Genomic DNA, 21,021 nt, shown 5'->3' with positions numbered 1-21,021 from the left:
GTCCAGAGGGGTCCCGTGTGCTCACCTCTGAAGGTGAGCCCTTCACCTCGGAGCACTGCCATGTCCGTCAGCGCTGTAGCTGAGTCTGTTAAATAAAGGCCACAACCTCTCTGTCCCCACGGGTCTGGTGGAGGCAGCAGAGCGGAGAGGGTGCCGAGCACACAAGCCCACGTGCCGTGCTCATCCGCATCCTCTGTGCCACCCCACGTGTCTCTGCAGCTTTCCTCAGGGCCCCTGTGGGCCTGCTGCGGCACTGCGTGACCCTTCCTCTTCTGGGCCGGAGCTCTTGCTCATCGTCCCTGCCTCCTTTTCTGCCTGTGCAACATCGCTGGACAACTGGGAAGGAAACCAGAAGATTCCTCCTGTCCCCTGGGTCCTCCCTGGTCTTAACTGTCCAGCTGTTGGGGGCTCCCCCACTGAGGCAGCACCCCATCATACACCGTAGCTTTTCATCATATTCCCTTCTTCCTGACAAAAGATCCTAGTTCGATCTCGTGGTCATTTCCCTCGGTCTCGCCACTGGTTATCTGCCTGCACTGGGGGCTCAGATGCTTATGGCTGGTCCAGGATGGTCCAGGAGGCTGAGGAGGATTGGGGGTGTCCTCCTGATCTCACGGCCCTGTGAGCTGGGGCCTGGTGAAGGAGGCTGGAATAACTGGGCCAAAATGGGGCGCCTTGGAAAGGCGTGAGGTGGACTGCTGTGAGGTGTTTGATGGCTCTGCTGGTGTATTCTGGGAGTGCCTGCTTGTAGCCAGGCTGGGCTGGCCAGGTGACAGGGTTCTGGATTGGCTGCTTGTTTGCCACAGGATTTGAAAGACTAGTTTATTCAGATTTGGAGCATTCTAATTATAATTACATATTTCCATTAACATTAAAATTAATTTAGTCTCTCTTATCTTAAAGTGCCTGAGGGATTCTGTCATTAGCTTTCCTGCTTCTCTAAGGTAACGACAGCCAATCAGCTTTTTAGTGCAGCAAAGGGAACTGTGTGGAAAGAAACCCTTTAGTAAAGCTATCTGTGACGGCCGAAATTCCCCTTACAGTGTGAATTCTCTGGGTTTCCTATGCTCCACATTCCCAAGTTCTACAAGAATATCTCTTTTAAGGTAGGACTTCCCTGTGAAAAGAATTGGTGAAGCTTTGTTCAAAGCTAAGAACTATGTGTCAGATTCAGAAGAAAGTTCTGTGGGGTGCTGACTCTTACCCAGTCCCAACCCCGTACCCTTCACTGGCAAGACTGGTGGCCCTTTTGCTTCATTAGCTGCTACTGCAGCAGCTTCTAATTGAGTTGCGTTTCTGGACCATTGTTAAATCTCTCGTCACCTGTAGGGCTGGGGGCTGGGAAGAGGCAGGACCAGTGCTCACATGCCTCTCCGAGCCCTGGTCAGTAAAGCGCCCCGCACCGTGTGTAGTCTTGGTCTCTGCTCCAGAGTCAGACATCTTTAGGGATGGGGGTTGCTAGCATAGCACTGTTGTGCCTGAGGAGGGATGGTGCTACCACTGAGCCCAGCTGGAAGCCAAGCTGCCTGAAGAGCACGTGAACTTGGCTGAGGGACATCCAGCGGCCTGGTTGGTTAGCTAAGTGACAACATAGGTGCCAACTCTGCTGCCCAGATAGCTGCTCTTTCCCCATCCTTCACCACCTACTAACTGCTTGTTATGAGCAATGAGCTCTGTCCCCGGCTATGTTTAATGAGGCAGAGAAACCAGATTGCTTTCTGTAACACATAGGGTTCCTGTCTTAACGTTTGATGTGTTCTCCCATGGGGCCACAGCTTCAGACCAGAGATGAGCGGTGAGAAGCCTAAAGGCATTGCCAGCTTGAGACCCATAAGAGAAAACTTAGAGCCCCAAAAGACTTCTCCTTGGGCTGCTGCAGGAAAGCAGAGGTCCCTGGTTCACACAAACACACACACCCGCACAAACAGACACACAGACACACACATACCCCAATGCCTGAAGTCCAGGCTGAGGGAAACTGATGACTTCAAGTCTGATGAATCTTGTCCTAGCCATTTTTGAAGTCACTTGTTCCGAGGAGTCAGGCCCTTGTTGAACCGAAGGATTCTTCCCTAAGGCCCCATTCCTGGAGGCGTTCACTTGGGCAGAGGCTGTGGGACCATCACCTGGAGGCTTGGTAGTGGTGGGGGGTAGGTACAAATTAGGTGACATTCAAGCTCTCTGAAAGGCTAGGATTCTGGGTCTTGGCTCAAATGTTCGTTCCCTGCATGACTTCAGACATGTCACTTGATAGCTTTGGGTTTCTTTTTTCTCATCATCAGAGGCTTAAATGGGCAACTAACTGCCCAGGTCCTTCCTAGCTGTGAACCTTCAAGCCCTCTCTGTGAGCTGTCAGATCAGGTGCTTTTAGATGCAAGTAACAGAAAATCCATCTCAAAAGAGTTTAAACAATAAAGGAAAACCGTTGGTTTACGTTGGAAAAATGCAGCCTTCAGGCCCAGCTTCCTCAAGGTTCCAACTCCGTTTCCCTATGGTTCTTTCTCCTTGCCTCTTTCTACATGCTAGCTTTGTCTTCTGGCCAGCTTCCCTAATGGGGCCAGCTACTCCATGTGCTTCCTTTCTCACATCCAGGGACCACGTGAAGGCCTCTTTTCCAACCATAGATCAGAAACTCTGTGCTTGATTCCAGTTGGAAGTTGGAAGTGTCCATCCCCGAGTCAATCCCTGAGGCCTCCACCATCTCTTATCAGGAAGGAAGATCAGTGTACTATGCGGCTAGCATGGGTTTTGGTCAGACTGGGTTTCAATCCCAGCTTTGCCACTTCTAGCTGTGTGACTTGCAAAAAACACTTCCCTTCTGAGCTCAGTCTTTTTTATCCCATCTTTAAAGTGGCAGTAATGATCCTGGTCTCCATAAGTTTGGGTTTAAGTGAGGTAATGGAGCAAAATACGTGGCACATAGTAATACTTATCCTTTCCATGAGTACTGGAAATGCTCAGTAAACTGTAGTTGTGGTTAAGACCCGTCCTTATCAGTCTCATTTCTGAAGGACTGTGGGCTGTGTCAGGGCACTGGGCAGCTAGGTAAAAGGCCAGATCAGGTACCTCAGGCCAGACCTCTTTCTCCTCGCCTCAGCTGTGTGGCTTGGGCCAGCTCTGCTTGTATGGATACTCCTGTACCCCCTTCCAAAAGGACCAGCTAAAACACACTTGCCTGAGCTGGCCCACAGCAGGGGTCTGGCAGGTGTGGGGCAGGGTGGGGCCATTTAGCTCTGTTGGTGCTGTGAACAGGGGCTTAGGCCATACCCATCTAAGGGAGTGAAATGTTGCCAAGAAGCCAACCTCCTGGGCAGAGGTCTGGGCCCTCGGGATGTGGATGGATGACCTTGGAAGCACTGTCAGCTCCACAGTTGTCCAGTTTGAGGGCAGCTTGGCCCCATGTGCCCTCCAGTCCTGTAGGTAGGTCGGTGGAGGTAGATGCTGTGTTTGCACTCGAGTAAGGGTATAGGGCAGAAGAGCATGGGGTTGTATTAAGGCTGGTTGCGTTACCTGTGTACTGAGGCTAACTTGAAAGTTTTCCTTCCTTCTTTCACTCGGCAGGTGCAGGTGCTTCCTTCTCGTGACTGTTCCCTGTCATCTTTAGGTGCCCCCTCTAGCCAGCTACTCCAGATGTGTACTTACAAGGACCTCTTTGCTTAGCACAGCCCCTTGCTCTCAAACCCAGGAACGCAACGGTTGCTTTGCAACCCTTTGCTTGACAAAAGCCTCAAATACGAAGATTCATTTGGAGCCTGTGTGCTCACTCTTGAAAAAGATGCAAAAGATGGTTGGGCTGCTTGCTGAGATTCCTTTGTGGCCCCTGGGATCATGTGCCCTGTTGCTGTCTGTGCTGCCTACTCCATACTACAGCTGTCCCCGGGCTGCTTCAAGCATGGCTCTTGCCTGGGGGTGCTACCTGCTGCACACGGGAAGTACAGGCAAGGGACTAGCCTAGGAGACCAAGAGCCCGTGCTGGGAACCTCTCTGTAACCATATTCCATCTGTCATTTTCCCATTGGAAGTGTGAGTCTCTGATAGCCCTGGGGAGTGGGGTTAGGAGCATAAGAAACCCCCATGTTCCCTGCCCCATAAGTCCCTCGTCCTACCCAGCCTCCTGTACTTCACATTACTTTCATTCCCTCAATACTCTGCTGTTTAGCAATTATTTTCCCGAAAACTGGAAAAGAAACTCTGCCTTACCTTAAAGTTTGAGCAGGAGGTGAGATTTGTGGAGCCAGGCTGCCCTCAAGAAGGGTTGCATTGACTGAAGACTCCAGCGTGACCCAGGGGAAGCACAGGGCAGGCACCACACGGTGGCATGTAGCTTGCTCTTGCATGTAGGCAGCAGTCTCTGATTTATAGACAGTTAAGGATCACCAGAGATACAGTGTCTGGCCTGAACCCTACCAAGTTTCTCCACGTAGGAAGAAGGAAGCCCTGCTTTGTCAGTCACTAGGGCTTCCACCAGGTAGCAGACCATGACCTGTCCTCATCCCCAGTGCTGCTGTCATACACCTTCCAGAGTAGAGCAGGAGCAATGAATATGGCAAGTCTCTATGTTGCAGGGTGGGTCCGATTCACGGCGGCTTTAACGTAGAAAGCTAGCTGTTTTCCCTGGTCTCAAGGTGGTTCTGTTGTACAGCAAATCTGTAATCAATCTTGGCTTTAAAAATCTATTCTTGCACTCTGTAGCCGTGGAACCTTGGGTGAGTGTCCTTACCTGTCTGGGCTGCCATTTTCCTTCCTCTAAGAAGGAGATGAGGGCTTCCCTGGTGGCGCAGTGGTTGGGAGTCCACCTGCTGATGCAGGGAACACGGGTTCGTGCCCCGGTCCGGGAGGATCCCACATGCCGTGGAGCGGCTGGGCCCGTGAGCCATGGCCGCTGAGCCTGCGCGTCTGGAGCCTGTGCTCTGCAACGGGAGAGGCCACAACAGTGAGAGGCCCGCGTACCACAAAAAAAAAAAAAGATGATTTATGATCAGCAGAGATGCATTGCTGGCCAGAGCTGCACTCAGCTTGGCAACTACTTGAGGATAAGCTGGCCTGGGGACCCATGGGGACTGTCACCTCAGTCTAGGAGCCCTTGACTCCAGCTAACTGGGTGGGCCAAGGTCAATTAATTTTTCAGTATCCCACCCCCTGTACCACTATTCATGCTTCTGCTCTGTTTCTGGGTCCCTACAGGAGCACCTTCTGCTATTCTTGAATTAAAGAACAAAGGGTCAAGCATCAAAGATGATGCGCCTCTGGGGATTGGGACCTGGGGTAGCTGATGGAAGGGCCTTGTTTGATGTTTCCCTGTCTCCTCCCTTCCTCCCCCACCAGCTGGGCTACTGTCCAGAGACAGCAGAGAAGGCTGGGCTGTGAGTGGGGAGGTGGTGGTAGATTCCCAATACAGCTTTCCTCTCCCCGCACCCCCCAAACTTCTGCTTGAAAAAGGCCTGATGAAGTTGTCAAGTTGGCTGCCTGATTTCATTCCTTCCTCCTGGGCATAGCCAGTGAGGTTGCTGGGTTGATGCTTGTGAATACGAACTTTGGCTCCTGGAAGGCGCTGCAGAGGAAGAGGGCAGGGCTCAGGGCTCCCGTCACCTTCCTCTTCCATCTAGGTCACCGCCCGCACCGTCCCCAAGAGGCTTGTTCTCCCATCTCTACCATAGGACCTCAGTGGTCTGGGTTCTGCATTGCCACCCTGCCAATCTGCATGCCAGGGAGTGTGGGGTGATCCTGCCTCCCTGGTTCCTGGGGCATTCAGCCTTGCTCCCCTCCTTTTGGTGCTGTTGAGATTTGACTTGCTTTGTCAGCCAGAGCAGGCATGCCCTGATCCCAGGCTTTGGTTGCTGGCTCACCTTTGTCACCATGCTTTGCTCTTGTTCTTTTGCTCCTGTAAGTCTTTGCATGATACATTGTCCTCACAGCTGAGCCTGCCTTATGGTCTTTTTTTTTTTTTTAATAAATTTATTTTATTTTATTTTATTTACTTTTGGCTGCGTTGGGTCTTTGTTGCTGTGCGTGGACTTTCTCTAGTTGCGGCGAGCGGGGGCTACTCTTCATTGCGGTGCTCGGGCTTCTTATTGCAGTGGCCTCTCTCGCTGCAGAGCACAGGCCCCAGGCACGCAGGCCCAGCAGCTGTGGCTCGTGGGCTCCAGAGCTCAGGCTCAGCAGCTGCGGTGCATGGGCCCAGCTGCTCCGTGGCATGTGGGATCCTCCCAGACCAGGGCTCGAACCCGTGTCCCCTGCATTGGCAGGCAGATTCTTAACCACTGCGCCACCAGGGAAGTCCCTGCCTTGTGGTTTTTACTCTTCTTTCTTGGTCATAACCTGTCCAGCTGTTTTTGTACTTTTGGAGAAAATGGTTAACGTTACAGCTGCTCTACCAACAGACCCTTGTGGCCCGGTCCCAGGGCCACCGTAGCCTCCCCGCCCCACTCCTCCAGGGCCTCCCCTGTCAGGCATATGACTGACTACATCATCTCCCCTCTCTCTCCTCTCTGCCCCAGATCAGTGGACCATCCCCTGCCCGGATCCTCTCTCTCCACAGACTTTGGCAGCTGGCAGATGGTAACAGGCTGTGGCAGTATTCAGGAACGGGCTGTCCTGCACACAGACTCCTCTCTCCCTTTCAGCTTCCCGGATGAGCTCCCTAACAATTGTCTGTAAGTGTCTTGCTTGAGAAGACAGGATGCCCTGCCCCCACCCCACCCCACCCCGCCCGCCCGCCCGTATCAAAAGCTGGTGAGCCACTGAGTGCTGGCTAGGAATGAGGCAGCAGCAGGCCCCAGGGAGCTGGCCTGGGCTCCCTGCCCCTCCCGAGTGTCTCAGTTAAGTATACCTCACTGCTCCTGGACCCTGAGGTATGAAGGGGGCCTGATGGACTGCTCAGGAAGTGCGTTGGAGTGTGTTCACTCTCCCCAGCCTCTAAAACCCATCCATGGGTCTCTTGGGGCACACACCCTTAGGGAAAGCTGGCTGGACGCTAGCTATAAAAGATTCTATTTCTGTCCAAGGCTTTGCCTGACATGAGAACCCTTTGAAAGCAGAACAGTGGAGTAGTGAAAGTAGGTGTATGGTGGAGACCAGAGCCAAAACGGGTTAGCCCGAGGGCTGTGCTCCCAAGCAGAACCGAGGGTTCCTTGCTGTCCCCTCCCCCCTTTTGTCATCTGCTTTTGTCTCTGGTCAGGAAAGAAAATTGGACAGGGATGCCCATCCAAAGCCCAAGCCTGTAAAATCCTCTCCCTCCAAAGCTCCAATGCTGGACTTCCAGTTCTAGCAGAGCAGCTGCCTCTCTGGCTGCCGCCTGCCCCCTGCCTGCGCTGCTGTTTCACGGATGTCAGGCGGGGAGAGCCTCCGGTGGCCTGGGGAGCAGGATCTGCTTCTGGTCCGTGGCTGCCTAAGGGCCTTCGCCTCCCCACCGGCTGCTGGGTGTTCATCACCACCACCAGAATCCAGTTCATACCCTCCAGGGCTGACAGGTTGGAGGCAAGTTGCCCTTGGGAGTTGAGAAGGATTCCTGCTGAGGGCAAGCAGGGGCCAGACCTTGGGATTCCTAGATGGTGCTCACAGGCCCTGGCCCCGCAGCTAGGGAGTAGCCCAAGGACTTTAGAGGCCACTAGGGCCTGGTACAGCCTTCTCTATAGCCAGGCCCTTAAGCCAGAAACAAGATCTCGTAGATTTTTGAGGATTAAAGAAATAGATGTCTGCACCTTTCTGTAGGCTCTTCCTACTTCAGCCAGAGAGCCTAAGAGCTACCTCTGGAGGAAGCAGACATCTCTGCCCCTGCTTAATAGCACCCCTCACTTACCTGGTATTAGCCACTGAAGCGGGCAGCTCTAGCCCCAGATCCTACAATTTATGCCTTGAGTAGCTCTCTGTGCTCCCAGCCAACCCTCAGGTTAGGGGTGGTTCCCAGAGGAGGGCTAGGTTCTCCGTGATCCCATGGCCTCCAACACTGCAGGATGGGCCTAGGGTCAGGGTTGATTCCTGGTGAGGTCACATAGTATGTGGGTTCACTGCTTTGGCTTTGATGTCAGAGAAATTTAATCCAAATCCTAGCTGTTATGTTTACTAGCTCTGGGGACTTCCCTGGCGGTCCAGTGGTTAAGACTCTGCACTTCCACTTCAGGGGGGTACGGGTTCGATCCCTGGTTGGGGAACTAAGATCCCACATGCTGCATGGCCAAAAAAATAAAAAAAAAAAAAACCAATATGTTTACCAGCTCTGTCTTGGGATATCAGCCTTGACTTCTCTAGCCTGCTAGCTCATCTCTTGAGAGGGAATGGCACTATGGTAGCTCCAGTCTCTGCCTGCCATATGTCCTCAAGCGGATCACATACTCTCTCTGGGCTCCAGTTATCTTGTTTCTAAATAAGTTGTGATCTCTCCCCTTTCTGCCTCCTAAAAATAGGGGGCAATGAGAATGCATACATACGGACCTTTAGATATTCCCTGTGAATATGAACTACTATCTGTATTTCTCCTGGTTATATGCTCTCAGGAAAAGCTAAAGAAGCACACATGGTCTCCAGCCTATGTAAAACCTAATTAGGAAGTAAAGAAAATCCGGGGCCACGTATCTACCCCACATGCCAAGAGAGACTTCGGAGTTGTTCATGGTATTGCAGGAATCCAGTATCAGCCCCATTTTCTTAGTGCTGCTGCTAGAGCTATTTGACTTTCCTTCGCCCTACAACCTGCTTCTGCTGCTGCTGCTGCTTCTCTCTCTCAACTCTCTCTCACTCTCTCACTCTCTCTCACACTCTCTCACACACACACCCCACTCCCACCAATCTGTCTTCCCTGGGTCTGTTCTCCCCATACTTACCCCTGGACACTCACTTATCCTCATATCTCCATGTGCTACCCCAGGCCCTAGGTGCAAGTCATTTGGGCTTGGGAACTGGGGATATTGCTGCTGCTTCTAACAAATTTGCAGGAGGGGTTACCCAGTGATTGGTCTCTTAGGGGAAATTTTGGAGTGAGTTAGTGGTCAGGGCTGGTCTTTGTGCTTAGGTAGATGGGAATGTGAGGGCTCATCTCATGTGGGTCTGTGACCTTTCCTCTAATTCTGTGTCCCTCCTACCCCTAGACTTCAGAGGTTGAGTCCAGAGGTTGGGCGTGGCTGGTATCTCAGGCCTTTTCTATTAAAGACTCTTCAAGTCATCAAACAGCCTTACGTGGAATTCACACTTGTTGTTCCCCTTCTTGACTTGTGATAAGTGCCTGTAGAGGCCAGGGAAGGAAAAGCAGATAGAATGAGAAAAGAAGTCCTGCTGGAAAAGCCAGCACCTTCCTAGCTGTTTACCTGGGGACTGCAGTGACTGAAGGTGAGGGCTCTGGCCTCTCCAGGTAGGAACAGCAGCCTGAGAGCTGAGAGAGAGTTTAAAAGAGGAACAGGGCCAAACATTTGGGGCCTGAACCACAAGGGTAGTATGGCCACGGGGCAGATGCTGGCCTTCTACTGAGGAATGCAGAAGGATAGGCAGTGTGGCGTCAGGATGAGAATGTTGGATCCTGCCCCAGGGTAATGCGTTAATTCTCTCTCTTTCCCTCCCTCCCTCCGCACAGGCTTACAGCCCTGAGTGAACGGGAGACTCGGCTACAGGAGGTGCGCTCAGCCTTCTTGGCTGCCTACAGCAGCACAGTGGGGCTTCGGGCAGCAGCCCCCAGTCCCTCCGGTGCCATCGGCCTGCTGGAGCAGTTTGTCCGTGGTGTTGGACTCCGGGGCACCAGCAGCAGCACCTTATGAAGCAGCCAGCTCATGACAGCTTCCTGCTCCTCTCTCACCTGAGCCCTAAGCGGAATCAAAGCCATGCCCAGCCAAGGGGTGCTTCAAGGTGGGGGGAAATCTCCCCTTCTCCATCATGCACATGGCAGCCCCAAGGCTGAGCAGGGCCAAGGACGGGGTTCTCCCCCACCCCAGCTTCCTGACTGGTGTCCGCCACCCTACTTGTCACTGCCTCCCACCCACCTTAGTCTTTGCCAGGATTCCTGTCAACTCTCAGAACTATGTGGGGTTTCCCTGGGGCCTTGTGGAGGCCGAGACTTCACAAAAGACCCCCACTTTCCATTCTCGTCTCCTGGGGAGGAGGGGTCACCCGCGCTGAGAATGAGGCAGTTTTGACACAGATCACAAAATGAAATCAAAGCCTTTTTGAACAGCTACTCTATCGCATTATCATTTGGCTCCTGTCTTTGTGGAGTTATTTAGAAGGTTCTCCTTGTCCTTCTTTTTGCTGGGGGGAGGGGTACAGATGAAGCAGGAAGGGAACTGGAGACTTGGGTGTTCCCCTTAACTCCTGAGCCATGAGAGTCTCCAGTGAGACGGGGACATGTAGTCACAGGCTGTTAAGGTGGGAGCAGTGGTCCTCAGGCCTGAGTGGGCCCTAGTCCCCCCTAGGGAGCCTGTTTATCCATGCAGATTTCCAGGGCTGCCTGAAATTCAGACTTGAAGTTGCTGAGTTTCATTTAGCTGGGAAGGGTGTGGGGAGAATCTTCATTTTTAACAAGTTTAGCAGACTGGTACAGGTGACCTGCAGCCCCTGCGTTCCTTCGGTGAGGGATTGGCTTCCAGGGCTTTGGAGGTAGTAGGTGATGTGGGGAGGATGGACCTGGCTGACAACCTACCGTGTGACCTGGAGTGGGTTGCATCCTCACAGAGTGTGTCTGCATCTCTTAACACCATGAAGTCATGCGGGTTCAAGGACATGGACAAAAGGTTTTGCACAGTGCTGTAACAGCCACCATTTACTGACCTCTGACTCTAAACACAAAAGAGGTCATCAGTGTGAATGCCAAGAAGGAAATAATGCCGGTGAACATTTCTTGAGTATTTACTGTGTACAATCCCCTGTGCTAACTCCTTTCTGTGGATTATTCTCGATGAAATTTTACAACACCCCGAATAGGTGCTATTAATGGCCATTCTACTAATGAACTGACTGAGCCACAGAGACGTTAAGTAACTTGCCCAAGGTCACGCAAATGTGTAACTCTTCAGAGACTGAGGGAGGGAGGACGGGAGTGGGAAGGAGGAGAAGCAGATTGAGCGAGCGGCTCAAGAAGAGGAATCGACCCCAACGCCCACCAGGTATCTGGAACCCTTCAGCTTCGGGGACAGCTCGCGGGGATGTGGGGGGGCACTGGCTTTGGCCCCGGGGAAACGCGCTGGGAGGACTCTCCCACCTTGTGGGTTGGAGTTCGAATCTGTGTAAGGTTCTTGGCCTGCTCGAGGCTGCTCCAGTGGGGTGGGGGCCACCCGCAGGGCCGGGCGGGGCTGTGTTGCCATCTGGAGCCGCTGCGCCGCCGGCCACAGTGAAGGCGCGAGCAGCAAGAGTGCGCGCAGGGCTGGAGGGAGTGCAGCCTCCGCCGCCAGCGCCGCGGCGGCACATGGGCCGACCCCGCCGCCGCCCCTAGCAGCTCCGGCGGCCCCCGTCTCGCAGCCTGCCGCAGCTCCGGCTAGCCGACCAGCCATGTCGCTCAGCGGAGCCTCTGAGCGCAGCGTCCCGGCCACCAAGATTGAAATTACCGTGTCCTGCCGGTGAGCGGGCCACGCTGGGGAGGGCTTAGGCATTGCCCCAGCACCACCCAGCTCCGGGGCTCAACGCGGAGAGGGGCTAGACCGCTGGGGAAGCAGCATTCGGGAAGGAAAATCGCGGCTGCAGACTCAGGGGAGTCGCTAGCGGACTCGGGAAGGGGGTTTCCTGGAATAGCTCCAAGTACAAAAGAGGGCTCAGCCTGCGGCTTCAAGGGACGGGTCTCGGGGGTCCAGTAGGATCTGCGCCGCAGGAGGGCAAAGTTCTGGGGGCTAGCCCTCTTTCCTGGACCCTTGGAGGCAGTCCAGTCCGCAGTGAAACGGTTCTTGGGCGCAGATTTCCGGTGTTGTCCAGGGTGCTGATAACGCGCCCCCCCCCCACACACACACCCAAGCCGGAGGTAGTAACGGGGGAGGGGAGTGTGATGTGAGCCCCGTGCCTCCCCAGGTGCCCATCTTTGGGCAGGTTCGAGGCGATGGGCTCCAGAATGATCCACCCCGTGTCCGTCTGTCTGTCCCTTTCTCTAGGAACCTGCTGGACCTCGACACCTTCTCCAAGTCCGACCCCAGTAGGCGGCACCAGGGCCAGGAGGGAGGGAACCTGGGGTCCGGGAAAGACTGAGGGGCGGGGAGGGGGTGCGGGCCGACCTGAAGTCCTTCCCTTCCCGCCCCCGCTCCCGCCTGCAGTGGTGGTGCTCTACACGCAGAGCCAGGCCAGCCAAGAGTGGCGGGAGGTAAGTCCTAGAACCCTTGGCCAGTCCGGAGCCGCCCCTGGGAACCACCTGCCCCCTTACAGGCCTCGCGCTGACTCTCCGCTCTCCATTCAGTTCGGACGGACCGAGGTGATCGACAACACGCTGAACCCAGACTTCGTGCGCAAATTCGTCCTCGACTACTTCTTCGAGGAAAAGCAAAACCTGCGCTTCGATGTGTGAGCCCCGCCCCGGATCTGGCTTGGACCGCCCCCCGACCTCGATCAGCCCGAAATTCCGGCTGGCTCCGCCCCCACGCGGGCCCCACCCCCCACCCCCGGCCTGGCTCCACCCCCAAGCCCGGTTCTGTGGCACTCTGAAGGGCTCGGCTCAGCCTTAGCTCCGCCCACAAGTCTAGGTTGGCCCTGCCCTTAGGTCAGATCCAACCCTCCGCTCCTTCCCAAGCCCTACCTCTGACGTGATCCTGCCCCCAGCAGACCCCGAACTTGGCCTCGCCCCGGGTCTGACTCACAATGACGCCGACTCCTGCCAAAAGGAAGTCCAGGTTGAATTCGGGTGCAAGGCTGCCCCTACCTTCCACCCACAATTTTAACCTGGACTCGAAATCCGACTCCTTTCCCAGGCTCTCCCACCAGCCCCGCCCCATGTTGGTCCCACTCTCTTCCCAGGTACAACGTCGACTCCAGAACCAACATCTCCAAACCGGTGAGCGACCGTTCACTCACGGGCTGGCTGGGCACACAGGCGGCGCTCAGTGTGTGTTAAACGACCCTCCTTAGAACCCTCCTCCCCCTCAAACCCGACTCGACCTTCTTCGGCCCCGAACCTGCCCTCCCTGCCCTCCTCTCCTGCTCCTGCCTCGGTTTCCCGCCTGTGCCTCTTACTCACTGCTACTCTTCCTTCTCGACTGTTGCTGGGACTCTCAGAAGGTGAGGCTGAACGGGGCTGGGCGGGGGCGACATGTGTGGTGTGTGAAAGGCGAGGGGTGGGATGGTATCTTGGCTTAAAGTGATGGCAGGACCAAGAAGGGCAGCTTTCCTGGGGACCCCGCGCCTCCTTTAAAGCCCCGGCCGCGTGGTACCGCTGCCTACAGTCGCCGTGGTCAGTGCAGCAGCGTCACCAGGGCTGGGCTGGGACTCTGCGCCGCCAGCCGGTCCTCGCCCCGCTGACTCTGTATCCCGGCGCAGGATTTCCTGGGACAAGCGTTCCTGGCCCTGGGAGAGGTGATCGGAGGCCAGGGCAGCCGAGTAGAGCGACCCCTCACGTGAGCTGAACCTGAAGGGGAGCGGGGGAAGGGCGGGCCTCCAAATGCTCCTCCTAAAGACACAGCTGACCCTGTACTGATGGAGGCTGGGATTCCCCTGGTCAGGGGCCTTCAGTGGCTTCCATCACCCTCCTGGGAAAATCCAACCTCCAGGGCTTTGCTCAAGTCAGTCTCAGGCCTGACGGATCTTGTCTCTCTCTTTCCTCACCCTTTTCATTCTTTTTCTAAGTCTGATTCAACCTTTAAGGTCCACTTCCAAGCCTTTCTCCTCCAGGAAGCTTTCCTCACTAAATCAGGTTCTCTGGAATTTACATTACATTCACTCACTAAATATTTATTAGCTTGTTTTGTATGCTATACCCTGTGCTAGGCACCAGGGATGTATCCATTCCACAGACACTACTGGGCATATACTCACTCTATGTCAGCCACTGTTCAAGGGGCTTGGGTTGCAGTGGTGAACAAAACAAAGGTTCCTGCCCTCAGGGAGCTTATATAACAGAAGGGGGAGAAAAACAGTACAAAACTGACATAATAAATAAGTAAATTACATAATATATTAGAAGACATTAAATATTGAGGAATAAAGACAAAGTAGAGCAGAATTAGGGGGACTGAAAATGCTGGGTGGGTAGGTGTTGCAGTGTTCAACAGAATGCTTGAGTAGGCCTCCTAGAGAGGTAACTTCAGAGCAGTGACCTGAAGGAAGTAAGGGAGTGCGCTGTGCAGATATCTGGAGGAGGAATGTTCCAGGCAGAGGAAACTGCCAGTGCAGAAGTCTGATGTGTTCAAAGAGCAGCAAGGAGGCCAGTGTGGGTGGAAGTGCGTGAGCAGGGGGAAGAAAGGAGAAGGTGAGTTTGGAGCATTGACAGTTAGAGCCTTGTAGCCACTGTAAGGACTTTAGTTTTTACTCTGAGTTGGAAGTCACTGGAGGGTTCTGAGCAGAGGATTGATATGATCTGACTTGCTTTCAAAGGATGCTGCCGGGTTGAGACTAAACCTTGGGTGGACAAAGGTAGAAGTAATCCACGGTGCTAGCAGTGAAGGAGGGGAGAATTGGTCAGATTCTGGATGTATCTTGAAGGTGGAACCAACAGGTTCCTGACAGATCACATATGGATGTGAGAGGATAAGAGGAGACGAGGATGATACCAAGGTCTTTGGCCTGAACAAATGGAAAGATGGAGTTGCCATAAACGATGATATTTTTTTTAAAAAAAGTGAGGGAGGAGTAAGCTGTGGGAGGAAGTCAACCAGGAGTTCAGTCTGACCTGTTGAAATTCATAATTTTTATTAGACATCTGAGTGGACATGTCAAATAGGCAATAAGAAACGTGAATCTTAGGTGCTCTTTAAGGACATGAGATTAGATGAGATCACTAAGGGAGCGAGGAGAGAGGGAAGATCAAGGACTCCACGAATTGGAGCTAGAAAGGGAGGCTGAGAAGGATCATTAGTGAAATGGGAGGGTAACCGAAAGCAGGTGGTGCTGTCCCGGCAGCAAAGTGAAGGATGTTTATCAAGGACAAGAGAGTGGCCAACTATGTCAAATGCTGCTGCAGGTCAAGTAAGGTGAGGATCGGGAACTGGCCGTTGGGTTTAGCCAGATGGAGGTCGCCGGTGACGCTGACAAGCAGAGTTTTGAAGGAGAGATGGGAGTGACAGCCTGGTTGGGGAGGTTTAGAAGAGAATGGAAGAGAGGAATGGGAATTAGGAATCTTTCAAGGGGTTTTGCTGCAAAGAAGAGAAGAGAAAAGGAGGGGTGGCTGGAGAGGGAAGTGCGAGCAAGAATAGGTTTGTAATATTTTAACATGAGAAAAATTATACCACATTTGTATGCTAATGGGAATGATCCAGTAGAAACTGAAAATTTGACATAATAAAAAGAGGGGAGGGACTTCCCTGGCGGTCCAGTGGTTAAGACTCCACGCTTCCAATGTAGCGGGTGTGGGTTCAATCCCTGGTTGAGGAAGTAAGATCCCACATAACGTGTGGCGTGGCCAAAAGAGAAAAAAAAAAGGGGGGGGGAGTTGCTAGAGTGACGTCCCTGTGCAGGCAAGAGGGAGGGTGTGGAAAGTAGCACACAGTGGAGGGGTAAATAGGCACATGGATAGTCATTTATAGCAACGGTAGGAAGGCCTCGTGTTGGAGAAGATACTGGAGGCAGGGTAGGTGCGTGGTGGGTCTGTGGACATTCTCCTCTGGTTGCTTCAGTTTTGTCAGTGAGGTAGGAAACAAGGTCATTGGCTGAGAGTGAGGATGGAGGAGGAGGCTTGCGGGTTGAGGAGGGAGGAGGAAGAGCGAAACTGCCATCTCGCGGAACTGGAAACATGAAGTGACTCGGGGTGTATGGTATGATTAAGGACCCTCTTGAGGTTTGTGGTCACACATTTAAAATGAAAGCAATTAGCATGAATGTGTGTTTTCCTCTGGCCATATTCAGTTGCACAGGTGTAATACAGGTTAGGCAGAGAATTGGATTTAACTAGGGCTGTGGTTCTGCCAGATAAGTATATAGAAGTGAGAGAGGGTAAGGGAAAAGAAGTAGGATGCAAGGGAGTGATTATTATAGTCCAGAATGACTGGAATTCACACTGGGTGATGAGATGAGGGAGAACATTAAGGAAGCAAAGGACAGTGAGAAGGCAGTAGGATCAGCGACTCGGTTCTGAACGTGCAGGTGAAGAGTCCCTGTACTCATTACACTCTGTCTTTTTAAAGCACAGAGAGTCAGAGATCAAAGGAGCCAAAGAAATGGTTCAAATTCTCATTTTAAAGATGGGGAAAGCCACATAGCAAGCTGGAGTCAAAACTTGAACTGAGAATACTCCTAACCTAGCTTCCTCTCTACCACACTTTTGGATCCCATGGGGGTTAGGGTTTGCAGGCCCATATCAACAGGGTCCCTGGCTGCTTGGAGACCCAAGGCAAGTTGGGGATGGGTATCCTGGTATGCACCCTTCGGGCACGTGGAAGTGTCCCTTCTTGGGTCAGAAGAAGATAAGGCTGCCCTGGACTTTTTGATCTCACTCTTCACAGTCTTCAGAAAGCACAGCATCTTTGACCTAACAAACCAGCCCTTTTGCCCCAGATCTGGATAGAAATTCCTCTCCCTCGTTAGGATTGCTACATCATGCTCTACTTGCCTATTGGCTTTGACATCCCACCTTCCCCTGGAAGCTCCCTGAAGGCAGGGTCTAGCAGAGCTGGAAAGTGCCAACTGGCCAATTCATACCTAGAACAGTGTCTGGTGTATCGTAGATGAAGAGTCTGCTTTGAGAAAGAGAACCACCTTCATATCTACCAAGTTTACCAACTGCTTTTCCTTCCAGGCATTCATTCTGATCTCTTCACAACCCTGAGAGGTGGGCAAGATTCCCATTACATAAAGAGAAAACCAGGGCCCAAAGAAAGGGAAAATAACTTGCCCAGAACTCTAAATCCTATGTCTTTCCTGTGCTACCATTATGATATGTCCACGTAGGCTAGGTTAACCCCTTCCTTCCAGACTAGAAACCTTCCCTAGTCAAAGTCAGGTCTTTCCCCACCAGAAGCCACCTAGGACAGAGGTGGACATACTCGGGACTGTCAGTCAATGACAGATTGTATCCCCTGACCTACCCAATCCCAGATTGGCCACCCCAATTCTTGTTTCCTACTCTCCCCTCTCCCCTCACAAAGAGGCTTTTTCTGCTTCCAGGGGTGTACCAGGCAAGAAGTGTGGGACCATATTGCTGACCGCAGAGGAGCTTAGCAATTGTCGGGTCAGTAAGGGCCACATACTAGACCCAGGAGGCTCTCTTCTCTCCCCAAACTCCCTGTAGTGGGCTGTCTGAGTTTGTGAGCAATTTGAGTGTCAATAGCCCAATTTCATCCATAGGATATTGCCACCATGCAGCTGTGTGCAAACAAGCTGGACAAGAAGGACTTCTTTGGGAAATCAGACCCCTTCCTTGTGTTCTATAGGAGCAATGAGGATGGCACGTGAGTCACTGCCCCCACTGTGACCATGGGCCCATTAGGGCTCTTAGGCTGGGACATCTTAGACTCCACCGGGACCTGAGCCCAGAATCCACTCAAGGCAGTGCCTGATATGTGCTTGAATCTCCAAGAGTATCAGGCCCTGTCTCTGGGCTCAGTCCTACCCCAAAGGCAGGTTCCAATCCTCCTGTCCTCTCCAGGTTCACCATCTGCCACAAGACGGAGGTTGTGAAAAACACGCTGAATCCTGTGTGGCAGCCCTTCAGCATCCCTGTGCGGGTATTGTGCAATGGAGACTATGACAGGTCTGCTTCAGCATAAGCTAAGGAGTAAGGGGACAAGGGCATGAGAGTGGGGTTCCTGGGCCCAAGAATGAAGGTAGAAGGGTCATAATAGTGTTGGAGGATCCTACTCAGTGAGACAGAATTTTGGACATGGAGATGGGTGCATGGGGAAGCAGACGGATAGCCACATGGATGAATAGGTGGATGGATGGATGGATGGATGGATGGATGAATGAAAGGGCAAATGAACAAATGAGTAAGCAGATACATGGATGGGTGGTCAGATGAATAGATAAACTGGTGAATGACTAGATGGGTATGTGGATGGGTGTATAAGAGGACTGGTGGGTGGGTAGAGGGGGAGATGGATGAATGGATAGCAGATGAATGGATGAGTGGACTGATGGGTGGATTAGTGGATGGACAGATGATGGGTGGATTAATGGGTGGATGACTAAATGTGTGAGAGGATGAATGGGTATATGAGAGATTGGTGAGTTGGTTGGAGAGGCAGAGGGATGACTGAAAAAGCAGGAGCATAAACAGGTGGAACGACAGGTAGATTGATGGATAGACACATGAATGGATAGCAGAGGGAATGGATGGATTAGTGGATGAATTAGTTGGTGGATGAGTGTAAAGTAGATGGATAGGCTGACCATATGATCTAACAAATGGGCAGTATGAAGATAGGTGAGTGGGTAGAAGGATGGATGGGCATATAAGTGGATGGTTATGTAGAAGAATGGATGATCAGATGGACAAATGTCAGATGGCTGGATGTTTGGTTGGATAGATGAATCCTTCTTGATAGAGGAAATGCTTTCAGTTTTTCACCATTGAGAATGATGTTTGCCATGGTTTTGTCATATACAGCCTTTATTATGTTGAGGTAGGTTCCCTCTATGCCCACTTTCTGGAGAGTTTTTATCATAAATGGGTGTTGGATTTTGTCAAAAGCTTTTCTGCATCTGTTGAGATGACCATATGGTTTTTCTTCTTCAGTTTGTTAATATGGTGTATCACATTTATTGATCTGCGTATATTGAAGAATCCTTGCATCCCTGGGATAAATCCCACTTGATCATGGTGTATGATCCTTTTAATGTGTTGTTGGATTCTGTTTGCTAGTATTTTGTTGAGGATTTTTGCATCTATATTCATCAGTGATATTGGCCTGTAGTTTTCTTTTCTTGTAGTATCTTTGTCTGGTTTTGGTATCAGGGTGATGGTGGCCTCATAGAATGAGTTTGGGAATGTTCCTTCCTCTGCAAATTTTTGGAAGAGTTTGAGAAGGATGGGTGTTAGCTGTTCTCTAAATGTTTGATAGAATTCACCTGTGAAGCCATCTGGTCCTGGACTTTTGTTTGTTGGAAGATTTTTAGTCACAGTTTTAATTTCCTTATTTGTGATTGGTCTGTTCATATTTTCTGTTTCTTACTGGTTCAGTCTTGGAAGGTTATACCTTTCTAAGAATTTGTCCATTTCTTCCGGGTTATCCATTTTATTGGCATATAGTTGCTTGTAGTAGTCTCCTAGGATGCTTTGTATTTCTGCAGGGTCCATTGTAACTTCTCCTTTTTCATTTCTAATTTTATTGATTTGAGTCCTCTCCCTCTTTTTCTTGATGAGTCTGGCTAAAGGTTTATCAATTTTGTTTATCTTCTCAATGAACCAGCTTTTAGTTTTATTGATCTTTGCTATTGTTTCTATTTCATTTATTTCTGCTCTGATCTTTATGATTTCTTTCCTTCTACTAACTTTGGGTTTTGTTTGTTCTTCTTCCTCTAGTTCCTTTAGGTGTAAGGTCAGATTGTTAATTTGAGATTTTTCTTGTTTCTTGAGGTAGGACTGTATGGCTATAAACTTCCCTCTGAGAACTGCTTTGCTGCATCCCATAGGTTTTGGGTTGTCGTGTTTTCATTGTCATTTGTCTCTAGGTATTTTTTGATTTCCTCTTTGATTTCTTCAGTGATCTCTTGGTTATTTAGTAGCATATTGTTTAGCCTCCATGTGTTTGTGTTTTTTGTTTTTTTCCCTGTAATTGATTTCTAATCTCATAGCACTGTGGTTGGAAAAGATGCTTGATGTGATTTCAATTTTCTTAAATTCACCGAGGCTTGATTTGTGACCCAAGATGTGGTCTATCCTGGAGGATGTTTTGTGTGCACTTGAGAAGAAAGTGTAATCTGCTGTTTTCGGATGGAATGTCCTATAAATATCAATTAAATCTGTCTGGTCTATTGTGTCATTTAAAGCTTGTGTTTCCTTATTAATTTTCTGTTTGGATGATCTGTCCATTGGTGTAAGTGAGGTGTTAAATTCCCCCACTATTATTGTGTTACTGTCGATTTCCTCTTTTATAGCTGTTAGCATTTGCCTTATGTATGGAGGTGTTCCTGTGTTGGGTGCATATATATTTAGAATAGTTATATCTTCTTCTTGGATTGATCCCTTGATCATTATGTAGTGTCCTTCCTTGTCTCTTGTAACATTCTTTATTTTAAAGTCTATTTTATCTGATATGAGTATTGCTACTCCAGCTTTCTTTTGATTTCCATTGCATGGAACATCTTTTTCCATCCCCTCACTTTTAGTCTGTATGTGTCCCTAGGTCTGAAGTGCGTCTTCTGTAGACAGCATATATACGGGTCTTGTTTTCGTATCCATTCAGCCAGTCTGTGTCTTCTGGTTGGAGCATTTAATCCATTCTCGTTTAAGGTAATTGTAGATATGTATGTTCCTATTACCATTTTCTTAATTGTTTTGGGTTTGTTTTTGTAGGTCCTTTTCTTCTCTTGTGTTTCCCACTTAGAGAAGTTCCTTTAGCATTTGTTGTAGAGCTGGATTGGTGGTGCTGAATTATCTTAGCTTTTGCTTGCCTGTAAAGCTTTTGATTTCTCCATCAAATCTGAATGACATCCTTGCCAGGTAGAGTAATCTTGGTTGTAGGTTCTTCCCTTTCATCACTTTAAATATATCATGCCACTCTCTTCTGGCTTGTAGAGTTTCTGCTGAGAAATCAGCTGTTAACCTTATGGGAGTTCTCTTGTATGTTATTTGTCATTTTTCCCTTGTTGCTTTCAATAAGTTTTCTTCTTCTTTAATTTTTGTCAATTTGATTACTATGTGTCTCAGCGTGTTTCTCCTTGGGTTTATCCTGCCTGGGACTCTCTGTGCTTCCTGGACTTGGGTGGCTATTTCCTTTCCCATGTTAGGGAAGTTTTCGACTATAATCTCTTCAGATATTT

The 21,021-nt window shown here is 50.9% G+C and overlaps 2 protein-coding genes across 22 annotated transcripts in view; both read left to right on the top strand.

Moving 5' to 3' along the window:
• Positions 1–10,159, top strand: part of MTMR14 (myotubularin related protein 14) — a 43,283-nt gene extending 33,124 nt beyond the window's left edge. For 12 of the 20 annotated variants that reach the window (XM_033437269.2, XM_033437268.2, XM_049716074.1 and 9 more), the window contains 2 exons: positions 6,498–6,653; positions 9,563–10,159. In XM_033437269.2, coding sequence (XP_033293160.1) covers positions 6,498–6,653; positions 9,563–9,743 — 337 coding nt within the window. In that variant the 3' untranslated portion in view covers positions 9,744–10,159. The remainder of the gene's footprint in view (positions 1–6,497; positions 6,654–9,562) is intronic. The other 8 variants (XM_033437275.2, XM_049716077.1, XM_033437272.2 and 5 more) reach the window with 2 other exon arrangements.
• A 144-nt stretch (positions 10,160–10,303) lies between these two features.
• Positions 10,304–21,021, top strand: part of LOC101288331 (copine-9) — a 41,811-nt gene continuing 31,093 nt past the window's right edge. For both annotated transcript variants that reach the window (XM_049716062.1, XM_033437266.2), the window contains exons 1-10: positions 10,304–11,084; positions 11,411–11,534; positions 12,057–12,097; positions 12,216–12,262; positions 12,356–12,459; positions 12,910–12,946; positions 13,429–13,505; positions 17,206–17,269; positions 17,386–17,489; positions 17,687–17,791. In XM_049716062.1, coding sequence (XP_049572019.1) covers positions 10,979–11,084; positions 11,411–11,534; positions 12,057–12,097; positions 12,216–12,262; positions 12,356–12,459; positions 12,910–12,946; positions 13,429–13,505; positions 17,206–17,269; positions 17,386–17,489; positions 17,687–17,791 — 809 coding nt within the window. In that variant the 5' untranslated portion in view covers positions 10,304–10,978. The remainder of the gene's footprint in view (positions 11,085–11,410; positions 11,535–12,056; positions 12,098–12,215; positions 12,263–12,355; positions 12,460–12,909; positions 12,947–13,428; positions 13,506–17,205; positions 17,270–17,385; positions 17,490–17,686; positions 17,792–21,021) is intronic.

Source organism: Orcinus orca, chromosome 10, assembly GCF_937001465.1.
Source record: "Orcinus orca chromosome 10, mOrcOrc1.1, whole genome shotgun sequence".
In the NCBI taxonomy this organism is placed as follows: Eukaryota; Metazoa; Chordata; class Mammalia; order Artiodactyla; family Delphinidae; genus Orcinus; species Orcinus orca.
The sequence above is the reverse complement of the archived record's forward strand: the minus strand, read 5'-3'. Positions and strand labels throughout refer to the sequence as shown.